The sequence below is a fragment of the Cucurbita pepo genome, chromosome LG13 (assembly GCF_002806865.2).
Source record: "Cucurbita pepo subsp. pepo cultivar mu-cu-16 chromosome LG13, ASM280686v2, whole genome shotgun sequence".
Classification (NCBI taxonomy): Eukaryota; Viridiplantae; Streptophyta; class Magnoliopsida; order Cucurbitales; family Cucurbitaceae; genus Cucurbita; species Cucurbita pepo.
The window spans coordinates 6743359-6767497 of NC_036650.1; the positions used below are offsets into that span (position 1 = coordinate 6743359).

The following is a 24139-nucleotide window of genomic DNA, read 5'->3' on the forward strand; positions in this document are numbered from 1 at the left end:
AAAAAAAAAAAAAAAAAAAAAAAAAAAAAAAAAAAAAAAAAAAAAAAAAAAAAAAATACATTTTACTTATTAATTTTATTTTGCAGTTATTTATAGAAAATTTGCAGTTATTACCGGTACCCTTTATATTATTATTATTATTATTATTTTGCAGTTATTTATAGAAAATTTGACTTTGCTTCAAGGGACATTTTTATTGGTATTTCAAACTAGAAATTACCGCACAAATCTTTTTTAAAATAAATAAACGGAGCTTTTATGTACTAAAAATAAATCCAAAATACCGAAATTATATTTTAAAATTTTCATGTGGCCGGTCTAAGTACTCATTGACCAAGTCTGCATCTGAAGACCGTCTCGAACCGCCTTCGGTCGGACCGGTAAATTATGCTTTAAAACCGCGGCAAAGTCTCAAGTTCAACAACACACAACCTCTACAGCAAAATCGAAGGAAAATGTTGAAGAAAGTGACGGCCGTCGCTGCGGTGGCTTTACGGGGTAGCCGCCGGCCGTCTCTCATGGCCACTTGCCGCCGTTCGACCTCCGTGTCTACTGCCGTCAATTCATTGCTCCTCCGCTCCCTCAAAGAACACTATCTCGAGATCTCCAGAATGACGCCTCCTCCTGTAAGGTTTCTATTGCTTTGTCCTCTGTTTTCAATTGCTAAACCCTAGAATTAGGGTTTTAAGCTATACGAAGATCGTTTGTTCATCTTACTTGGTTTACTTCTTTTTATCGCAGAAAGTGAGCCCTCCGTCTTCCTTTTCTATCATTAAAGGCGCACTAGACGGCAATGGGCCGGTGCTTACTAGGAGCTACGGCAATGAAGAGATTAACGTTTCGGTTATGCGATTGGCTAATATTGTTCCCGGAGGCGGTGGAGACGATGGAGACGACGAAATTAACCAGTTGTTTCTTCATCTGACTGTATCAAAGCCGGAGCAGAGGGAAAGTTTACATTTTCTTTGTGGATTGTATCCCGATGCATTAGGTATTCATTCCGTTTCGATGAGACCAAAAGCTGAGTCCTCGGGGTTTCTCGTTGTTCCGTCCGGCTATAATGGTCCCGTGTTCGAGTAAGTTTAATGTCTTTTATCCAGAGTGTTTGAACAATTTTATTTAATCGGCAATGCTTCTATATCTCTGCAGGATATGGTACTATTTTAAAGTAAGTTAGCCTTGTTAGACGAACCCCACGACTCTCCACGATGGTACGATATTGTCCACTTTGAGCATAAGCTATCATGGATTTGCTTTGGGCTTCCCCAAAAGGCCTCAAATGTTGGATGATGAAAGTCCCACGTCGGCTAATTTAGGGAATGATCATGGGTTGATAAACAAAGAATATTAACTCCATTGGCACGAGGCCTTTTGGGGAAACCCAAAGCAAAGCCATGAGAGCTTATGCTCAAAGTGGACAATATCATACCACTGTGGAGAGTCATGTTCGTCTAACAAGCCTCAATTATTAGGCTTATTGTGCAGTCTGTTGCCTCATGTTTAGTGATAGTTAACATATTAGTCAAGTAGTTCGAGCAATGTTGCTCATGGCACCAATTAGAGAAATGCTTATAATTTAGATCCCATGTCTCAATTTTTAGTGTTATCATCTAAACTAACAAAAACTGAATCATTTTCTCCTAGTAAAGTAATCGAAGGAGTTAGATCTAAGTAAAGGTCATGAGTTCAGGATTTGTTGCTGCATACAATTTGCTGCCAAGAATCTGTAATTTAAAACCGAACAAGAACAACACGACCCATTTGGCAATGAACTATTCTGGGTTGCTAGTTTTGGTTTGCAGGTTAAAGATATCAGTTAACTTTCTTTAGTATATTTTGTTTATTGCCTAAGGAGCTTATCATTCTAGTTTCCACTGTTTGAATTCTTCATTGCAGCTACCTATTTTGTTCCTTAACTTGCAGGCTGCAGCCTCTGATTTCTTTTCTTTGGTTACAAACTTAAACTTAGAGATTTAATTTTTTTCACTTGGTTACAAACTTGATTGAATCCCTTATATCATGTCATTCACTTGGGATGCTTGCAATTAGCACCAGCATCATAGAATAGTGCAAATTTGAAGTGATACTGTAGTTCATATTGTTACTCTGCTTGGATCATTGGCTAAAGCAAAATTTCCCAATGGGTTAGGGCATCCCCTAAGTAAGCCAACCTGGATAGCAACGTGTAAGAGAATATGTATCGAATCCAATATATAACTTTGCCTTTCTTGTGTTAAAACACTTAGTAAGTTAGTACCCTTTGGTTTGGTTGAGTAGTTCTCTTTGCTCTGATTTGGCTTGTGTTCTTGTATGGCCTAGTTCTATAATCCTTTATATTTATTTTTATGAAAGCTATCTCTTACTAAATAGTCTTTTTTTTCATCATAGTTGGCCTAGATATGGTGTCTAAGGGTCATGATGGTAGTTCTTCTTTTCATAGCATATATGTCAGTTTTTTATTGAACCAAGTGGGATTGTGATGTTAATCCTTATGATTTTCATATGCTTATAATCTCGACCAAATTACTGTTGTGGGAAATCATGTCATAAGAAAACTTACCCTTAATGTTTCTTTGTATAACAGAGATCTGGATGAGAAAATGCGAGATGTACTTCACAATTACATAGAGGAGCGAGGTATAAACGAGTCTCTCTTTCCATTTCTTCAGGCATGGCTTTATGTGAAAGAGCATCGAAATCTTATGCGGTGGTTCAGATCCGTTGGCTCGTTCATCAACGAGCCCAAGAACGCTAAAGTGGATTGATAGTTCATGTATTGGATAGGAAAATATGTGGAATTCAGGGTTCCATCTTCATAATTGGTTAGTTGTATAAGGTAAATGGTCTTATTTCATTTTAAGATACAATTTTGCAAGCCCCTATGTGGTGATTCAGTCTCTCCTTGTTAGCCATGGTTTTTGTTTTCCAAAGTTGATTAACAGTGCTATATATTGCAGCTTTATTCTTATGGATTTTCTTCTTATACCTTAGAAAGTTGTAGTTAAATTTTGTTATCTACACTCAAATGGATGCATTTCTCGAGTACCGACCCTCGTTCAAATTCTCATTTCGTTAACGATTTGAGAAATATACTCTGGACCCAGATTAGAATTACTGAAACCTCATGTCTAGCTCGAGAATTTCTAATACAACAGACGTGTTACTATTCTCTATTTCTCAAGGAATTGTTGTAGAAACCTGCTGGAATAACGTGATTGGTAGTTTTTGAATCGGTATTAGGAGACATACGGATCTCGAAATTTTATCTAACGAGAGCCAGTTAGTCATGTTGTGATCGTCACGTTCTAAAACATAGAACGTACAATGCTTGAGGAACGATATTCACTCCATATCCTTTACATCGATACGATAATCTTGAAATTAGAGGTTCAAAACTTTGTACTCCCACTCGTTATACTTGTGGAAACATGTCGTTTTCCAAATTACTATAGCATTATAACTGCTTGTATATGTGTTTCCTCCTCGAAAAAAAGTAATATTCAACGCACATTAGGTTATTTCAGCAATTCTTGTTTCAAAAATAAAATATTTTATTTATAACAAAGGGGTCGGGATAAATCTAAGCAACATTTTTGTTCCGAAAATAAAATATTTTATTTATAATAAAGGTGTCAGGATAAATCTAAGCAACGAATGTTACATTAATTATGGATCGAAAAATCGAGCAAACCCCTCAAGAATCTAGTTGAACTCGAACTTGTTCGGTATAAAAGAATCTCAACACAGATGAATTTGTAACATTCAAAACCCAATTTACATAATCAAAGACAAATCCTTGGTTTTCTTTAGCAGCAATAAGGACAAAGAATCAGTCCATTTTCATTACATTCTGGGCAATTCCTTTGTTCATCACTCTCATCAACAACTCTTTTACTCCCATTGCAGTTGAAACAGAGCACGAATCGGACTCCGCCGCACCCTTCGCACGGGATCCCGGCGAAACAATCAATCGGAACACCATCGAACAACGGGCGGAGCTTCCCCTGCTCGTGCAGCCCCAAAACCTCCTCTGCTCCACCAATGTACCTTCCCCTGATGAACAGCTTTGGAGGTAAAGCTCTTTTTGTACCCAAAACTCTCCATAACTCTTCTTTAAACTCGGTATGCATCGAAACGTCCCGCTCGAAAAATTTCACTCTAAACGTTTCCAAAAGAAACCTTATACTGTTGCATTCCTCAAACGTTTTCCTTATTCCTCTTAGAGTCGTCGTGTAAAGAATTACAGAGTCCGATCCACCTGGTGGGCATTTTTCTTCGAACATAAACAGAGGAATCTCCGATGAACTCTGTTTTTCCTCTTCTTCTTCTTCTTCTTCCTCCTCGTGTTCTTCAATTTCTATTCCACATTTGATCTCTGCTTCCCTTATTTTCATATACTCCATCACTGCCTGATGAAAAACCTCAAGTAAATTTGGGTCAAACAGGCTCCCGGAGTTCATATCCGGCCGCCGGAAAGACGAGATGTCAATTTCCGACAACGGGGTTTCTCGTTTCGATTCCGGCAAACAATTCCCAGCTCTTAAACACAAAGAATCCCCAATCCCTCCATTCGATTTACCGGACGGCTCAATGTTCTCTTTATCTTCAACGGCGAAACCAGACTCCTCTGTTTCTTCATCTTCAATGGCGAAATCTCTGTTTTCCTTCAACAAATTGATACCATTTTTGTGGTTCGATTTCTGAACATTGGCTTCGAGATTTTCGCTTCTGGTGAAGAAATCGGAGTACCCATTTGGAGCAATGACCTGAAGAATTCGATCTTGTTTGAGATACGCAATGGGGGGCTTCATAGATTTGAGCTTCTTCATGAATTTTCCTCTGACTCCATTCATTTCTTGCCAAGGAAGGTGATATTCAAAGCTCAAGATCGTTAGATTTCTATTCAGAAGTTTGCGGTGGATTCACAGAAAGAGAGTGAAAAAGGTTAGCTACCAATGGAGTTCAAACGGCTAGTAAGTTCCTTTGTAGCGATTTCAAGAACGTTGAAAGGGAAACTGGAATCGTCTGTTGCCGCTTCCATGATAAGCTCATGGAATTGGCTTATGGAAAAGTGCCACGTGTATTTGAGGACGAAATCTGGTCAATTTAAGATCGAGTTACTGTAGAAGACGACACGTGGAAAATGGGTGGTTGTGATGCACTCATTGCAGAGATATAATTGGACGCCGGAATGGTTTGAATAACGGTCATAATTGCAGAAAATTGGTTCTCACCAATTATCTGTTCTCCTTTCCTTTTGCAGCCTAAATAAATAAATAAATAAATTAATTAATTTTCTCAATTTAATTTATACATGTACTTAAATTACAACTTTAACCTTTAATAAATTTAAATTTTTAATTTTGAGACTAAATTAAATGTAAAGGCCATTTTTTTAAAATTAACCAAATAAACATAATTTTTGTATATTGTATTTAATTTTTTTTCCACTCTTTATTATATATATATATATATATATATATTTATTTATTTTCTTTTCACGTGGAAGAAGTATTTAACTCATAATTTAGGGATACAAATGTATCTGTTCTCGAATTACCTAAAACAGAAGATTTTCATCTTATGATTTATGACGATCAAATTATATCTGATTTTGTGTCCACCTTTCGAGTCATCGTGAACATATTTTTTTAAATATTAGATCTATCGATACGAGTCTCATATTTCAAAGGGTCTTATTATGTTCCTATGACGCTCGAGGAAGCCTTCCAACCTAAAGAGGTCTATTAAAATAAGCCTACATTTGATTTTTCAAATTTTCTTTTCCAAAATTACCCTTCCATGAATTCCCTCACATTTTCCCTCATTTTCCCGCTCCCCACTGTACGAGCGATACACCGCGATGCTCTCTGAAGTGTCGTTTGGGCGATTCTGAGTCGGATCGCAGTTCTTCATTCTGGCTTGCAACCACGCGGTGCTGGTGGTGGAAGAGAGAAAACTCTGGAGGAAGTGCGAGGAACCGTGGCCTGAGGAGCATTACTTGCCGACATTGTTGTCCATGAAGGATTGGACAGGATGTTGGGATGGACATCCGCATTTGTACTCGCCGGAGGAGGTCTCAGCGCTCAACACACACATTGAGGCTATCGAATTCGAGCTACTCGTACTTCTTTGCTAGGAAGTTCTCGCTGGAATCCGTGACGCCGTTGATGTCATTTTCCGGGACTGAAGTGATTGTCGGCTCGTTTCTCTTACTGGTAAGCATTGTTCATACTTATTCCCAATTGCTTTGTTGTTCGTTCTTGTTTTGTTAATTACATTTTAGATTCAAATTCTAATTCTGATCTTTAGGTGGATAGTCCAAAATGTTTGAATCGGTTGCATAAATTAAATCCAAATGTTTGAGTTGGTTTATTGGTATGTTAACTGGGAAATTGAAATCTTGAACTCTTTACTCTAATACAACCCTAGTGGAGATGTCCATTTAACTGTTCAATCTTTAAACATCTCTGTTTAAAGGTATATAAGGAAGAGCTGAAGAGAAATTTCTCCCTAGAGGAAGTAGGTATTATATTCCCTATTTTCGTTCCAGTCTTAGTTTGCGCCCCAATCCCAGCCTTACCCAGCTATGCCCTTTTTTTATATAAAAGTATCAAAATTAAGATACAAAATACCGATCATTGTTTGGTAGAATTTAATTTATGAAACCAATTAATTCATAAACTAAGTTGATCCATTGAGTTTGAACATTTTTTAGACCCAATCTAATTGTTGAATTGTAAAATCTTTCAATTTAAATAATCAACTCTATAATCCAATCATAATTTTTCTTTTTTTTTTTCTTTTTTGTTGAATTCATTCTAGCTATTTGAATCGTTTATCAAGGATTAGATCGATCTTTTGGATCATCCCTCTTTTTCTTTAACACCCCTGCACAAGACTCAATAAATGGCGTCTATGGCGGACACTGGCCCCCAAGTGTGGTCTCTTGCTGGTTTATTTTTCTTTTTGAATGGTTCTAGGAGTATTAATAATTAAATATTTCATCTGCTCCTTGATGTGGGGATTCTGTTTTTAAAGGAAATGCTCGTGCTTACAAGTTTTCTTGCCTTATCCTTCCATTCCCATGTGACTTACACCCCTCTACTGGCTTCTACTTGTGTTTATAGTATTGGTTTATCCTTTTTCTATCTTATGTTTTTCCCCTACTTACTCATGAAGANAAAAAAAAAAAAAAAAAAAAAAAAAAAAAAAAAAAAAACTGTAACAGTACGGATGATTTGTGATCTTCCCATGACGGGCCACAAAAATGAACCACATGAGGTTTGTGGGATTGACGTGAGGGTGAAGATAGATTACATTTCTAAGAGCAAACTCTAGGTAAAATGGGTACGAGGAACAAGTAATAGACCGGACCAAACTAGTAACTCATAACCAGGCAAAATAGGTACAAAAATGAAATGGTCACTCTATAATGAGTGATCCATGATATCAAATAAATCATTTTTGCCTTTGATAAATTTAGGCATTAGTCATAGTGATACTTCTATGAACTAACTTTAGTAAGAATACATCAACTTTTGTTGCCCTTCCATATAGATCATCATCGTGAACTTGAGATTTATTAATAGACATGAAGTTAAACTAGAGGTGGCACAAAACTATGTATAACTTGTCTTGCATATTTGAGCTATTTTTCTCACTCGAATATTTGATCCCGTTCATGTGCACTTCTACCATCTAGGTAATTCGCAAGTTATTTAATATCACTAGCTAGTATCCTCACTGGAGGTCGTAGACATGAACCCGCATTCTCCATATTTGTTGCACACTAAAATTATATCATCTCTCTCTCTCTGTCTTGTGTGTTCAATAACTCAATCAAGTTGTTAGCTAGGAATGAGTGAGGCGTTTGGTTTGAGTACGACCACTGAATTTGTATGGATTTCCTTCACTTAAGTCCCCAATAGCAACTCTGAATTGGTGGCTTTAGCAAGCCTTTGGGTCTCTGTTAGTGTATGTTTTGCAAAGAGTTGGAAGACTTGGATCATAACAATTAGAGGTAGATTCCTTGAAACGCTGGGTATTAGTTTATCCATCCTCCCTCTTGTAATTTTTGAATCATAGGCTAGCAGCTTCCTTGCTATAGTAATTGTAGAATCCTCAACAGGTAGAAATAAGTTTGAATGCGACTATGCTCCTGTTCAGGTCCACCGTCATCAACTATTGATGAATGTCCCATTTTCTGTAGCGATCCATTGTTTTTTAATTCCCTTGCTCTGCTACCACACTTGGAGGTAATGAGAAACTCTGTATGTATGTATGCTTCTATCGAATGTTTTTAAATTCACTCTAAAACATGCTTAATCGTTCGAAATTCAGTTTAATATTTGGTATCACTCTATTTCACGTGATTTTGATACTAGTAAAATTGATTATAACGATTCAAAGCATGCTTTAGAGTATTCTTGAACCCGATAGAAATGATTTTAAACATTTTGAAATCACTTTTAAATATGTCATTTATGACCGGTGGTGTCGGGTGGGTGCAGGGTGTCACAATCACACTTTGATGGCAGTGGACTTGCCATTGTGGGGCACTCACTTCCCAGCAATAAGTGAGTTAAGCCTATTCGTTCTTGCGTCGCCTACGGCCAAGCGACGTATGCTCGAGCCTTTGATCCTGGTTCAAGAAGAAAGTTTTAGAAAACGGGGCAGAGAGATTTCGAAAAAGAGTTTTGAAAGCAAGATTTGAGAAATTGGAAATGGTGTTATATGGGAATGTAAGCAAAAAGGCAACAACAACGGCTTACTGCATATAACTATCGGGTAGGAAGAAATTGACAACTAGTCATATCCTCCTATAGTACATTTTGGGGCATTTTAGCCCTTGCATGTGTAGACACGATTTTGGTGAACGGTCATACACCTTCATACTGACCCAATATGAAATGGTAAAGACCTATCTAAGATGAAAGCCTGTAAAAGGGATTTGGAACGGTCATGCAACCATGAACAACACGTCCTGGACAAGCAAGATCGGAATATCTGTCATGCGGCCATTGACAACACGCCTTAAACATGTATGACGGTGATCGGGGAGATTTTCCCCGTAAATGGTGTTGAAGCGTGGAAAGAAGCCCACAATCCAATCCTGGTGAGTTTTTCTGTTTAGTTCATATTAAAGTTTATTTGAAACTTTCTCAATTTCATAAATGAATTGTCATATAAATTATTATTATACTATAAGCTTACAGAATTTAAGGAAACTTAGAGATAAGTTTTTTATTAAAAAAAAAAAAAAAAGTCTAAATAAAAAAAATAAATTTGTTTTGAGGGTAGATTAGGAATGTTAAAAAAAATTCAATAATTAGAAAAACACGTTAACTCACTTCAACCGCCGATTATAAATTTATTAGGGTCTGATTTGGATTATAAACTTATTTAGATCGAATTGGATTAAAATAAACAAATCGTTCCTAAGTTAAATCGATTCGAAATTATTGTTAATTTAAAAAAATATTTTTTTGTTTAAGATGAAATTATATATTCCTATATTTATTTTATTTTTATTTCAGTTTTTAATTAATTTTTTTTATATTATTTATTATCCCACCACCCCGTTACAAATTTTAATTAAATGTTTGAAAATAAATAGGTTATCAACCAACTACCATTCTACTTTAAGTGACTCGAACAACTTGAAACAACTCAACCAAAAACATTATGGTTGTGATAAGTTCATTATTTAACAAAAAAAAAAAATTATTTGGGTTTGAAAAAATTTACAATCCGAAAAATTGAGTTGGTCTAAAAATGTCTTAGCTCGACCCCAAACAACTCACGGACGCTCCTACTCGTTTGAATTTAGATTTAATTTTTGACACATAAGGATTTTCAATAGTCGTAAATTTGTTTTATTTTTCATATTTGGACAATGATTTTCAAACCTGTCCTCTTAAGTCAAACCAAATTCACAAACCAACAAAACATAAATACAGACATTGTAAGAACACACATTGAATGTGTCTACCAAAATAGTTACAACCAATAACCCTACATGTTGGTCATAATAAGGGTGAAGTATACTCGTGACCGTCCTATGTATATTAATTTAAATCTGACTTAGTCTCAGCTGGGTTCGTTCAATCATTTCTCATCCCATATTAAAAACGTGTCAATAGTTAATTCTGACTATCTTGATTTTGTCAAAAAGAATATGTTTGTTTGTCTAATGATGGTTGTGTCGTTCCTAATATAAATAGTGTAAATAATTGAAAGAGACAAATAATAATTAAATGCGATAAAGAATCTCAATATAATAATTAATTTTAGGGTTTTAATTTTATTAGTTTTTTTTTTCAATAAAAAAAAAAGCATAATCTACAACAAGGGCAATTTAGTCATTTTACCAATTGGACTTTCTATTAAAATGGGCCATTCCACGTAAATATTTTCAAGAAATATAAATGGGCTTTACAAAATAGAAAATAAAAGCCCACTACCAAAGCAGCCCAATACAAATGAGCGCCTTTCAACCCTTCTAAAATATCTTATCGACCTTTGAAAATTGTGAACGTACGACTCCGCAACAATGAACAATAAAGATCGATATATTACGCACCATCCCGACACTAAAGAACTTCATAAACTTACTCATATCAGGTATCCAAGCTGGCATCCTCTAATGACGGACACTCATACATCACGTGCACTGATGCAAAGATCACACATACGTAAGAGAGACGAAAGACAACATTCTCAAATGACAAGAAAATCGTTGCACGACAACGAACCCCTTTGCAACAATAAACAATAAAGATCGATCTATTACGCACCATCCCAAGACTAAACAACTTCATAAATTTTTAACATCCTCAAGCGACGGACACTCATACATCACGTGCACCGATGCAAAGATCACACATACATTAGAGCAACGGAAGATGACATTCTCAAACGACAAACACTCTTACATCGCGTGCAATAGAGACGTATATTTGGATATAATCCAATGGCGAGGGGACCGAATTAGGGTTTGAATGATGACTCCAATTGGGACCATGAAATCCATGAGACTAAGAAGGGAAAGAAAGAAAGAAAAACACTTGAGATTTTCCCTTTCCATCAATGAATGTTGAAAAATTTGAAGTCATAGATGTGGGAATCTCCAATACAACACAACACAACAAGACAATTCACTACACTAACCTTTAAACAAAAAACCAAAACAATAAAGCTCATTGCTACACTACTTTTTTATTTCTTCAAAATAACATCTTTTCTAAATCCCATTGACTTCCCCGTCGTGTCTCTTCCGAAACTTCTCAACGTCGATCTTCTTCATCAAAATCGAATTACTGGGTTCGGTACAGTTTGAATCGAATCGAATCATCCTTGCTTTACTGCATTGGTTGGTCTAGGGTTTTTACTTTTCTCGAGCATGGTTATTAGGTTACTAAAGTTTCAAATATCCACGGTTATATGTCCTGAACTTTTTATTTTGTGTCTAGTAAGTCCATGAGTTTTAAAAAACGTAAGACGGGTCGAGAACCTATCGAACACGAAATTGAGAATCCACGAACGTCCTCAAATGGGTCTTGAGTAATTCTTAAATTCTCGAGACTAAATTTCGAAATCTCGAATATCCACTGTTATGTGCCCTGAACTTTTTATCTTGTGTCTAGTAAGTCCATGAGTTTTAAAAAACGTAAGACGGGTCGAGAACCTATCAAACACGAAATTGAGAATCCACGAACGTCCTCAAATGGGTCTTGAATAATTTTTAAATTCTCGAGGCTAAATTTCGAAATCTTGAATATCCACTATTATATGTCCTGAACTTTTTATCTTGTGTCTAGTAAGTCTATGAATTTTAAAAGGACGTAAGACGGGTCGAGAACCTATCAAACACGAAATTGAGAATCCACGAACGTCCTCAAATGGGTCTTGAATAATTTTTAAATTCTCGAGACTAAATTTCGAAATCTCGAATATCCACTATTATATGTCCTGAACTTTTTATCTTGTGTCTAGTAAGTCTATGAATTTTAAAAGGACGTAAGACGGGTCGAGAACCTATCGAACACGAAATTGAGAATCCACGAACGTCCTCAAATGGGTCTTGAATAATTTTTAAATTCTCGAGACTAAATTTCAAAATTTTGAATATCCACTATTATATGCCCTGAACTTTTTATTTTGTGTCTAGTAAGTCCATGAATTTTAAAAAACGTAAGACGGGTCGAGAACCTATCAAACACGAAATTGAGAATCCACGAACGTCCTCAAATGGGTCTTGAATAATTTTTAAATTCTGGAGACTAAATTTCAAAATTTTGAATATCCACTGTTATATGCCCTGAACTTTTTATTTTGTGTCTAGTAAGTCCATGAATTTTAAAAAACGTAAGACGGGTCGAGAACCTATCAAACACGAAATTGAGAATCCACGAACGTCCTCAAATGGGTCTCGAATAATTTTTAAATTCTCGAGACTAAATTTCGAAATTTTGAATATCCACTGTTATATGCCCTGAACTTTTTATTTTGTGTCTAGTAAGTCCATGAATTTTAAAAAACGTAAGACGGGTCGAGAACCTATCAAACACGAAATTGAGAATCCACGAACGTCCTCAAATGGGTCTCGAATAATTTTTAAATTCTCGAGACTAAATTTCGAAATCTCGAATATCCACTGTTATATGCCCTGAACTTTTTATTTTGTGTCTAGTAAGTCCATGAATTTTAAAAAACGTAAGACGGGTCGAGAACCTATTAAACACGAAATTGAGAATCCACGAACGTCCTAAAATGGGTCTTGAAAATTTTTAAATTCTCGAGACTAAATTTCGAAATTTCGAGCGTAGGTATCTACTTTCTTGCCGATGCTCGAGTAGAGTAAAAACGGTACTATGGGAGTACCCCAAGAATCTTTTCAATGTTGNTTGAAAAAGAAGAAAAAAAAAAGTAAGGTGAAGAAAGATAGCGACCAGACAATGATTGAAAACAACATGATGGGAGCATTGGATCACTCGTAAATTTATTCTTGTTAACTTTCACATTTCATCTTCTCTTTTGACTGTCTTTCCACCTTTAAAATCAACCCTTTTCTTTTCTCTCTCTTCCTCTCTCTTCCTCGTCGTCTTTTCCTTTACGACTTACCTATTTCGCTCTGTTCAAAACTACCTGTCAATCTTAAGCTCGATATCGTTATCCCAGTCATCAAACGTAAACGTACGCATCATCAATTGTTTAGGGTTTAGGGTTTGTAAGTTTAGTTCCCGAGCTTTCAGACATGTTAGTCACCAAAATTTCATTACTGTTTGACACAAAATTGAAAGTTTAAGAACATGGACTACTATCACTCCAAGACTTCGACATCAATATCTCATTTAAAGAGTTCTCGAACGTAGATGAAAATATCATTAGGGTTTGCAAGTTTAGCTCTTGTACTTCTAGATCCTTTGAATCTACCTTTCAGCTTTATGTCTATACGACACGATATCACCAAAATTCTGTAACTATTAGACCCAAAATCAAAATTTTAAGATCTGGGTTTGACACGAACATGAACGTATAATCAAACCCACCTCTTATCGACAAAAATATCGAACAATAACGGCTTAAAATCGTTAATAATTCAGTGATTATGAAGAAGAAGAAGGGTGGGAGATCCAAGAAATCCCTTACTTTCATGTAAAGTTTCACATACAAAAAAGCAGAAAAGAAAGTGCTTTAATTGGCATTTATTAAAAAACGTTTCACAATTTTGCTTTACTTTCTTCTCCTAAAGACACTGCAAAAGCTCACCCTGTGTTCAAACTTTGTCTCTCCCATTCCCACTTTTGCTCGGTCGATTCAAACGTCTGTATGTTCTTTAAACATTAACCGTTAGATCAGTGAAGATCTATATCCAACGGTGTAAAACTATCGGTAATAACGTTATTATAAACTTCTGGAGAAGACGGGTTCTGGGTCGATTCAAAAATCTGTATTTTCTTTAAATATTAACCGTAAGATTAGTGTAAAACTATCAGTAATAACGTTATTATAAACTTTTGGAGAAGACGGGTTCTGGGTCGATTCAAAAATCTGTATGTTCTTAAATATTAACCGTTAGATCGGTGAAGATCTACATCCAACGGTGTAAAACTATCGATAATAACGTTATTATAAGTTTCTCGAGAAGACGGGTTCTCTCTCTCGGACAGAGTTGCAGAGAAAGGCAGAAAAAGCAATAGGGTTTTGGGAATTATTTGCATTTTGAATGCTTTTAAGGACACTCTCAAAAGAATAGAACCAATTTCTCTCACTCCCAAATTTCTTTTCTTTTTTGTGAACTCAATGATCGTTTGTTGGATTCTATATTTTAAGATCCAAAGGATCCGATCGATCGATCCCATCATTTCTTTAAAAGAATTCTTCGTTTCTCGGGATCGATGTTCGATCATCATTCATCCCGAAAATTTTAAAACAAAACAAAACAAAGAAAAAGGACCATATGGGTCCGAACAAGTCAGTCGTCCTTCTTTTACATCTATAATGGCTTCGTTGTCTTATTATAAAAAAAAATAATGTTATGATTTAACGAGACATTAAACTCACCAAAATTACAATACTAAAATGTTACTTTCACCGTTACTTATGAAACAAAACTGTCTTTGTGTTTCGGAAGATAATAACCATCTTTGGAATTACACTGAAAACGTTTGAGAGTAGTTAATAAAGCATATAAACCAACCGTGTTTGTAATTTTCAAAAATTAAGGATTCTAACCTATTTGGTAATAAAACTGCAATTGTTAATTTCATGAAAGTTCAGGGACTAGATGTGAAATCCCACGTCGGTTGAAGAGGGGAACGAAACATTTCTTATAAGGGTGTGGAAACCTCTCCCTAGCAGATGCGTTTTAAAACCGTGAGACTGATGGTGATATGTAATGAGCTAAAACAGACAATATTTGCTAGCGGTGGGTTTGGATTGTTACAAATGGTACCAGAGGTAGACACCGGATAGTGTGCTAACGAGGATGCTGAGATCTTAAATTGGTTGGAGTGAGAACGAAACATTTCTTAAAAGGATGTGAAAACTTCTGATGACGATACGTATCGAGTCAAAACAGACAATATTTACTAGTGGTACGCTTGGACTGTTACAAATGGTATTAGAGGCAGACACTCGATGGTGTGCTCACAAGGATGCTGAGATCTCAAATTAGTTGGAGTGAGAACGAAACATTTCTTATAAGGGTGTGAAAACTTCTAACAACGATACATAACGAGCCAAAACGAACAATATTTACTAACGGTGGGCTTGAGCTGTTACAAATGGTATCAGAGGCAGACACCGAATAGTGAGCTAACAAGGGCGCTGAGATCCCCACATTGGTTGGAGAGAGAACGAAACATTTTTTAAAAAGGTGTGGAAACCTTTCCCTATCAGACGCGTTTTAAAGCCGTGAGACTAACGACGATACGTAACGGGTCAAAACGGACAATATCTACTAGATAAGCTTGAGCTGTTACAATAAAAATAATTATTAACGAGACAAACAAACCCGAACATGTTTTAACTCTTCTCCACGAACAAGACAATAACGCAATTATTTTGTCTAAAGATATGGTCCCCTTTTTTTTGGGGTTTGGTGTCAAAAGTTTCAACTTTCCTACTAATAAAACCGCCCATGTGTTCATTTCCAATTTTACTGTCATTACTTTTCTCTCTAATTTTTTCCACCAACCGTTTTAGATAATGTTTTGTCTCATGAACTTAGTACCTTTGTGTTACACAATAAATAAAAAACTTTGGAATATTTTTATAACCCTATGTTCGGGATTTAATTTTCATTAACATGTAACATTTACGAAAATTATTCAAAATTATACGTTTATGTTCCATACAGCTCATACGAGCGACAACTTATAATACAAAAACATAACCTAGAAACCCACCTCAAAATTTTCACATTATATACGCGGTAAGTCGAGATTGTGCGTAAATAATTTAGAGGTATGAAAAAGAAGTCTTTAGCTTTATGTGGTCTGGTCGGGATGATGGTTAGCTGATTTGTAATAATTTGAAACTGATAAAGTATATATATTCAGCTTTACGACAAATCAAAACCATACAAAATAGTCAAATCGGTCCATAAATGCGAAAAAATATTGTTGTTTTTTTAAATTTTGTAAAAAGAATCGTGGTATGCCGAAATTGTACAAAAATGTTATTTAGACAGCTAACGTGTTTGACCGGTAAGTTTATAGGTTCTAGAAATACGTGCATAGGTACGAAAAAAATTTCAATTTTATATGGTTCGAGTGATAATTAGTTGATCTGTAATAATTTGAGACCAGTATCTACATACATATACATATATACATATACATATACATATACATACATATATATTCATATACATATACATATACATATACATATACATATACATATACATATACATATACATATACATATACATATACATATACATATACATATACATATACATATACATATACATATACATATACATATACATATACATATACATATACATATACATATACATATACATATACATATACATATACATATACATATACATATACATATACATATACATATACATATACATATACATATACATATACATATACATATACATATACATATACATATACATATACATATACATATACATATACATATACATATACATATACATATACATATATATATATATATATAAAATTGAGAAAAAAAAAGCTAGAGAGAGAGAGAGAGGAGAGAGGTTTTGGGTTCTTTATTCTCTCTACAAGGGAACATAGCTCGAGGTTGTCTTTATTTTTTTATTATTATTATTATTATTATTATTTAAAATGCTTCAATTTATATTTAAAAATAAATAAATAAATATAGGCATTATTTCACAAGGTTTTATGTGCTCAAATGTTTGTTTAATTAATTAAATATAAAATTATTTTATTATTAATATTATTATTATTTTTTATTAAGTGCTTTTAGTTGGGTTTCTTGTGGTCTGAGGAAGGCATATTTAAGTGCTTTTTCTTTTTTCTTTTTTTATTCTTTTTTTTTTTGTCCTTTTATTGAAATAATTAAAATATTTAACCCTAATTATACGGTTAGCTTCTCGTTAGCTATTAAAATTTTAAAAAACGACACGTTTCGTTCCTAATCAGAATTTTTTATATATGTAAATTCAAATGAATTACGTTAAAAAAAATCTTACAGGGATCAGTTAGCAAACCGTTCCAAACTTTAAGGACTAATTAGAAATAAAATTTAATTTTTACAACTTCGAGAATCGAGAAGATACTTAGGTCAAGGGACGGAAAGTATATTTTAAAGTAAAAAATTGAAGGTAAAAAGGTAAAAAGTAAAAGCAAAATAGTGAAATGAAGGGTAAAATAGTCATTATGTTATATTCCTTTTTGGATTATAAAGTGAGAATATGTTAATTCTTATAGTACTTTTAGATTCCTAATCATCCGCGCCACTACTTTTCAAAGTCCACATTGAATTCAAAATTGAAACTAAATAAAGACAAATTTTTAATATTTATCATAAATTAATTATTCTATTTTGAAAATAAATAAAGTTTTTATTAGTCAATATTAGCTTTTTATGTCTCCCATTTTAATATTTTATTCCTCAACTTTCTTTTAAAATTTAATTAAAAATATTTATGGGTTATTCTTTTTTTTATTTTTTATATATAGATAATACAATATTATTTTTTTGAGTTCAGTCGTAGATGTTGGAANGAGAGAGAGAGGAGAGAGGTTTTGGGTTCTTTATTCTCTCTACAAGGGAACATAGCTCGAGGTTGTCTTTATTTTTTTATTATTATTATTATTATTATTATTTAAAATGCTTCAATTTATATTTAAAAATAAATAAATAAATATAGGCATTATTTCACAAGGTTTTATGTGCTCAAATGTTTGTTTAATTAATTAAATATAAAATTATTTTATTATTAATATTATTATTATTTTTTATTAAGTGCTTTTAGTTGGGTTTCTTGTGGTCTGAGGAAGGCATATTTAAGTGCTTTTTCTTTTTTCTTTTTTTATTCTTTTTTTTTTTGTCCTTTTATTGAAATAATTAAAATATTTAACCCTAATTATACGGTTAGCTTCTCGTTAGCTATTAAAATTTTAAAAAACGACACGTTTCGTTCCTAATCAGAATTTTTTATATATGTAAATTCAAATGAATTACGTTAAAAAAAATCTTACAGGGATCAGTTAGCAAACCGTTCCAAACTTTAAGGACTAATTAGAAATAAAATTTAATTTTTACAACTTCGAGAATCGAGAAGATACTTAGGTCAAGGGACGGAAAGTATATTTTAAAGTAAAAAATTGAAGGTAAAAAGGTAAAAAGTAAAAGCAAAATAGTGAAATGAAGGGTAAAATAGTCATTATGTTATATTCCTTTTTGGATTATAAAGTGAGAATATGTTAATTCTTATAGTACTTTTAGATTCCTAATCATCCGCGCCACTACTTTTCAAAGTCCACATTGAATTCAAAATTGAAACTAAATAAAGACAAATTTTTAATATTTATCATAAATTAATTATTCTATTTTGAAAATAAATAAAGTTTTTATTAGTCAATATTAGCTTTTTATGTCTCCCATTTTAATATTTTATTCCTCAACTTTCTTTTAAAATTTAATTAAAAATATTTATGGGTTATTCTTTTTTTTATTTTTTATATATAGATAATACAATATTATTTTTTTGAGTTCAGTCGTAGATGTTGGAAGAAAGTGTCCCACATTGGTTAATTTAGGGAATGATCATGGGTTTATAATCAAAGAATACACTCTCCATTGTTACGATGCCTCTTGGGAAACCCAAAGCAAAGCCATAGGAGCTCATGCTCAAAATGGACAATATCATACCATCGTGGGGAGTCATGTTCATCTAACAGGAGGAACTCGAAACTTTGGCCTCTTGATCGGGAGTCTGCACGTTTCAACTCGAGCTGTTCTAAATTTTGGCTTCTTAATCTGGGGTCGGTACTGACTCATCATACCATCGTGGAGAGTCGTGTTCATCTAACAGGAGGAACTCGAAACTTTGGCCTCTTGATCGGGAGTCTGCACGTTTCAACTCGAGCTGTTCTAAATTTTGGCTTCTTAATCTGGGGTCGGTACTGACTCATCATACCATCGTGGAGAGTCGTGTTCATCTAACAGGAGGAACTCGAAACTTTGGCCTCTTGATCGGGAGTCTACACGTTTCAACTCGAGCTGTTCTAAATTTTGGCTTCTTAATCTGGGGTCGGTACTGACTCATCATACCATCATGGAGAGTCATGTTCATCTAACAGGAGGAACTCGAAACTTTGGCCTTTTGTGATGGGGATTTTATAATGATGAGAAGCTTTGAATTCTTCTTCAAATAACAGTTGAGAAAAGGATATAAATGTAATTTCACACCCTTCATATTAGGTTGGGACAAAATTATAGTGCACAAAATAATTAATTAAATGTGTATAAAAATTAAAATATTTTTCATAATATTTTTCATGAAAAAAAAAAAAAATTAAATTTAAAAGTACACAATTGAACCATGTTTAGCACGTGGTTGTTTAACCTAAGTGTTCACCATGCGTGAAGCAAAGGGTTTATTTAACCATGGTTAGGTTGGTGGGGTTTAGTCATATTTTTTTCAATAATTGAATAGAATTACATTATTGTGTTGTTCAGAACTCGAGGACACTGCTAGCAAATATTGTCCGTTTTGACCCGTTACGTATCGTCGTTTGTCTCACAATTTTCAAACGCGTCTATTAGGGAGAGGTTTCTTGTGAGATCTCACATCGGTTGGTGAAGGGACGAAACATTCATTTATAAGGGTGTGGAAACCTCTCCCTAGTAGACGTGTCTTAACACCGTGAGATTGACAGTGACACATAATGGGTCAAACCAGACAATATCTACTAACAGTGGACTTAGACTGTTACAATAACCAACGAGTCCATGTTCAATATACGTTTTATAATGACATATTCTACTAGTCATATTGTTTTTATAGAATATGGTCTTATTTACTAACATAAATAAATAAAATTTTATTTTATTTTATTTCATTATTTAGGTAGCACCTTCGTAGTATAGTACGTAAGAGGCTGATATACTTGACTCAACTATGTAACCCGATTCAGCTGCTAGCTTTAGCCAATGATTCATACAATCAGATATACTTAGGTAACCTAGTCGCTCGGGAANAATGTAATAGCTCAAAAATAAATAAAGAAATAAATAAATAAAAATGTCAATTCATGATTTACAATAAAGTTTTTGACCATATTATAACACATTTATGTTCTTATATTTGGTTATTTAATGATCTTATGAACCAAAAATGAAAATCCCAAGAGAATTTGCATTAATAATTTACACATTTACATTCATCCCAACAAAAGAAAAAAAAAAAAAAACTAATCCCAAAATTAAAGCTTTCTAATAATTATGAAAATAAAATCTTCCCATCCACAAATTCTTCCATGATCCATCTGATTCTGTCTCCATTTGAATCTTCTACGGCTATGTTCAAATCCAATGAAACAAATCGTTCGTGTTGGTGTTCTTGTTCTTGTTCTTGTTTAATGGTCCGTTCTTCGGCGTCGAAGACGATAATCGCGTCCTTTAGGGGACAAAATTCCCCATCAGAAAGCTTCACACTTCCCTTTTGAATGGCTTCTTTAATACCCATTAAGGAACAGTGATCAATTTGTTGAATATCTTCCATGAAGAACAGTCTATGAGGATTTTCATTCACTGCCTCTGCAAATCTCTGTAAATAACTGCTACCCAGTTCGTCTCTGGTCCTTTTTTTGCTGTGTTCTTGTGATTTTTCATGATTGAAGCTGCTCAAACTGATGGATATGAGTTTTGTTTGTGATCCAAAGAAGAATTTGGCTAATTCTCTTGCTGTTTGTTCTTTGGATTGGCTTTGTTCTTCATTTCCTATGAACAAAAGGCAGCAACTTTCTTGATGATCATGATGATTATGATAGCTGTTCTTGCTGTTCTTGGACCTGCATTGGAGGATTGTGGCTGAGATTTCATCAACTTTGTGGTTTGAGCAATTGGGAATGGTTTTCAAACAATCATCCTCTTGATCTTCTTCCTCCATTACCACTTCACTTGTGGAAGCTGAGTTCGGGCTCGAATTGGGGTTCGAGAGGAGATCCGGCTTCGAAACGACGTCTCGTTCCGGGTTCTCATCCCAGAATTGATACTCTTTTGGAGACTGTTTGAGGCCAAGAAAGTTATAGTGACCGAAATTATCACATGTCTCGTCCTGTTTAAGACAGACAAAAAGACAAACATTAAAAAAGTCAAAAACGAAATAGAAGTGGGATCGGAAGTCAAATTTTCATTAATTTTTACAACTAACCTGTTCGTCGGTAATTACGTCACTTTTTCTCGCATCGAACGGTTGGAAAATTGTTGGAAAATTACATTCTTGGCTGAAAAACAGTAAAAAAGTATGAGATTTAATGCAAATAATCTCTGTTTCTTTTGAAAAGAAAAACATGTTTTTTTGTTACCTTTCAAAGCTGAGACTTAGACTCAAACTGCCAACAGGAACAGCAAGAGGCTGAAGTGACCAAAGCGACTCCAAAGAAGGCCGACCAGCCTTACATTTCATATAAATTTGAAAAGTGGCAATACCCATAACCCAAAATCTTCCAAATCCTTCATTATTTCCATGGAATATCAGTGTTTTAAGCTCCATTATCAGCTGCTCCACAGGGCTGTAATGGCTTCTCTGTTCATAATTTGACCAAAACTCTGCGACCCATTTGAGATCTCCCAAATAAAAGATAACCCTTTTGCCCATACAGCTTTTAACGATGCATTTCAGCTCCAAAACCTTCTGTTCTATCTCCTCCTTTGAAAGGTTCCTTAATGAAAACAGAGGAAGGCTTAAGAATTCTACGTCTTTTAGCTCTTTTGGGACTTCCCCTTTCTCAAATTTCTCCATTGCTCCTCTTATCATTGCTTCAGCTATGCCCAAACTCTCGCCTATGATCACTGTGTTGATGATTCTTCTGCCTTGGCTGATTCTGATTGATATCTGTTCTAAGACGTTTGATATCTCTTTTTGGTGATTGGGGGTGGCATTGATACCAAATTGGGTAAAGGGTATTGATTTAGAGGTGTTTATGGCAAGATTTGGAGGGGTTGAAGTGTTTGTGGGTATCAAGTTCCAATTTTTTTCACAAAAGTAGTGTCTTTCATTGTTGTATTCCTGTAAAGAACAAGAAAATCTTCATGGGTTTGTGTTATAATAGAGAATAATGAATAATAACATGAGTTTTTTAATCACTAACCTCCAAGGAAAGAGCTTTTTCAACGTTGTTTTTTACTTGTATACTAGAGAAACCAGCTTCTCTCATGACTCTACTAACACTTGGGTCATCCAAGATCGAGATTATGAGTTGCTCCAACTCGATCTTCAAAGCTAAAATCGGTTGTTGTTGTTGGTGTTGTTGTTGGTTTTCAATAGAGCCGCGACGTTGGTGTGCTTGTGCTCGTTTGAAAGCGGCAACCAAAGCATTGGAAAGGCAAGGATTTGGATATTGTGGGCCAAAGAGTGGGTTCGGTGTCGACGTAGGGAGACGATTGAGAGCGACATTGAAGCAAAGCTCGAGAGCTTTGCATTGGAGAGGATGAGAATGGCAATGAAGACAAGCTCTACGAAGGAGGCCGGAGGAGGAAACGAGCATGGCGCTAGCAACATGGAGAGGGGTGACATGGGCGTGGCCTCGACGTCGTGCGAGGCCGATGGCTTGCTTCACGGTCGCCTCGGCCTCGACGCTAAGAGCTTGAAGTTGTATAGTGCAAATTCCAGCTCTCATGTTTGCAACTACACTCTTTCTTTTCTTCTTGGGTGTAAGGAACTTGTTGAGTATATAAGGGGAGTATGTTGGTACCTTTCTTGTTAGTGAGGGAAATTTGTTGGCTTTTAATAATATATGAGAAAATAAAATAAATAAATAAAATAAATAAATAAATAAATAAATAAAAGGTGGATATCACATTTGTTTCTCTCACACAAAAAATAAAAATAAAAAATAAAAAAAAAATTAAAAGGAGGGGGCTTGAACTTTTGTTAAGAATAAGATAAAAAAAGGGGGGGAAAAAACAAGGTTTGGGGTGAAAAATGGAAAGAGAAAAAAGAAAAAGGTTGAAAAAAATAAAGAAAAAGGGGAGGGGGGCATAGAGGCAATAATAAAAGAGTTAAAGGACTTAAAGTGAAAAGAGAGGACTATGTGATTTTTACTGTTCTTAAAGAGAGAGGAATAATATTTTTAACGTCTCTTTTAGAATTTATTGGAAAATATAGATCACAATAAAAATCAAATGAAAAAGACAGATATTTTAAAAAATTATTAATAAATTTAATTTAATTATTTGAAGAAAAAAAAAACATTCTCTTCTCTATCTCTTTCATGCATCCCATAAAGCTGTCTTTATTCTTTAAGCGCTCTTTTCTTTGTTTCAATTGGGAGGATCTTGATTTTGACAACTATATTATTTTTCGATTTTAATTTTCTTAAATATGGGTTTTTTTTTTTAATTTTTAAAAAATGAAAAATAATTATAATTTCGTGGACAGTGACGGACAACAGCATTACTTTTCTACGAAAGTTTATAGAAATTGTATCGTCAACTACTCGTAAGAAGATAGAGTACTGAGAGATAAATGAAATAAAAATTTCCCGACTTTCAAATCTTATATCCTTAAATTCAAGAGAGCTCGGTCAAATTAAGTAAGAAAATGAAATACGATAATAAAAGATAAAGGTTATACAACACGTTATACGATCACACTTTCAATAGCTTATCTATTCTCTTCTATCATATCATTACTTACATTAATATCTTAATATTTAGGTAATAAGTTTAATGAAAACATAGTAAATTTTAGAAACTAAATAGGAAGCCCATAACGATTAAGCCCGTATGTCCACCAGGCAGCCCAAATAGGCCACTCCTACATAAATGGGCCAAACGGCCCATTTTTAATAAATAGGAAGCCCATAAAAAATTAAGCCCGTATGTCCACCGGGAAGCCCAAGTAGTCCACTGCTACATAAATGGGCCAAGCGGTCCATTTTTAAAT

The 24139-nt window shown here is 34.4% G+C and overlaps 3 protein-coding genes across 3 annotated transcripts; 1 reads left to right on the forward strand and 2 right to left on the reverse strand.

Moving 5' to 3' along the window:
- The first annotated feature begins 428 nt into the window (after nt 1–428).
- Nucleotides 429–2985, forward strand: LOC111808137 (uncharacterized protein At2g39795, mitochondrial). Its single transcript, XM_023693949.1, has 3 exons — nt 429–626; nt 742–1076; nt 2585–2985. Exons 1-3 carry the CDS (start codon nt 456–458, stop codon nt 2763–2765), a joined length of 687 nt encoding a protein of 228 aa, XP_023549717.1. The 5' UTR covers nt 429–455; the 3' UTR covers nt 2766–2985.
- Nucleotides 2986–3705: 720 nt separating this feature from the next.
- LOC111809086 (uncharacterized protein At3g28850-like) lies at nt 3706–5239 on the reverse strand. Its single transcript, XM_023695433.1, has one exon. It carries the CDS (start codon nt 4851–4853, stop codon nt 3807–3809), a length of 1047 nt encoding a protein of 348 aa, XP_023551201.1. The 5' UTR covers nt 4854–5239; the 3' UTR covers nt 3706–3806.
- A 15127-nt stretch (nt 5240–20366) lies between these two features.
- Nucleotides 20367–22936, reverse strand: LOC111808918 (protein SMAX1-LIKE 3-like). The gene is made up of 4 exons (XM_023695160.1): nt 22344–22936; nt 21558–22261; nt 21404–21476; nt 20367–21307 (listed from the first exon to the last, which is right to left on the reverse strand). Exons 1-4 carry the CDS (start codon nt 22869–22871, stop codon nt 20471–20473), a joined length of 2142 nt encoding a protein of 713 aa, XP_023550928.1. The 5' UTR covers nt 22872–22936; the 3' UTR covers nt 20367–20470.
- Nucleotides 22937–24139: the final 1203 nt, after the last annotated feature.

Coding starts and splice junctions, on each gene's coding strand:
- LOC111808918 (XM_023695160.1), bottom strand. CDS start 22,871: ATGAGAGCTGGAATTTGCACTATACAACTTCAAGCTCTTAGCGTCGAG. Junction 22,262..22,343: donor AAAAAGCTCTTTCCTTGGAG/GTTAGTGATTAA, acceptor TGTTCTTTACAG/GAATACAACAATGAAAGACA. Junction 21,477..21,557: donor CTAAGTCTCAGCTTTGAAAG/GTAACAAAAAAA, acceptor ACTGTTTTTCAG/CCAAGAATGTAATTTTCCAA.
- LOC111809086 (XM_023695433.1), bottom strand. CDS start 4,853: ATGAATGGAGTCAGAGGAAAATTCATGAAGAAGCTCAAATCTATGAAG.
- LOC111808137 (XM_023693949.1), top strand. CDS start 456: ATGTTGAAGAAAGTGACGGCCGTCGCTGCGGTGGCTTTACGGGGTAGC. Junction 627..741: donor CCAGAATGACGCCTCCTCCT/GTAAGGTTTCTA, acceptor TTTTTATCGCAG/AAAGTGAGCCCTCCGTCTTC. Junction 1,077..2,584: donor TATAATGGTCCCGTGTTCGA/GTAAGTTTAATG, acceptor TTTGTATAACAG/AGATCTGGATGAGAAAATGC.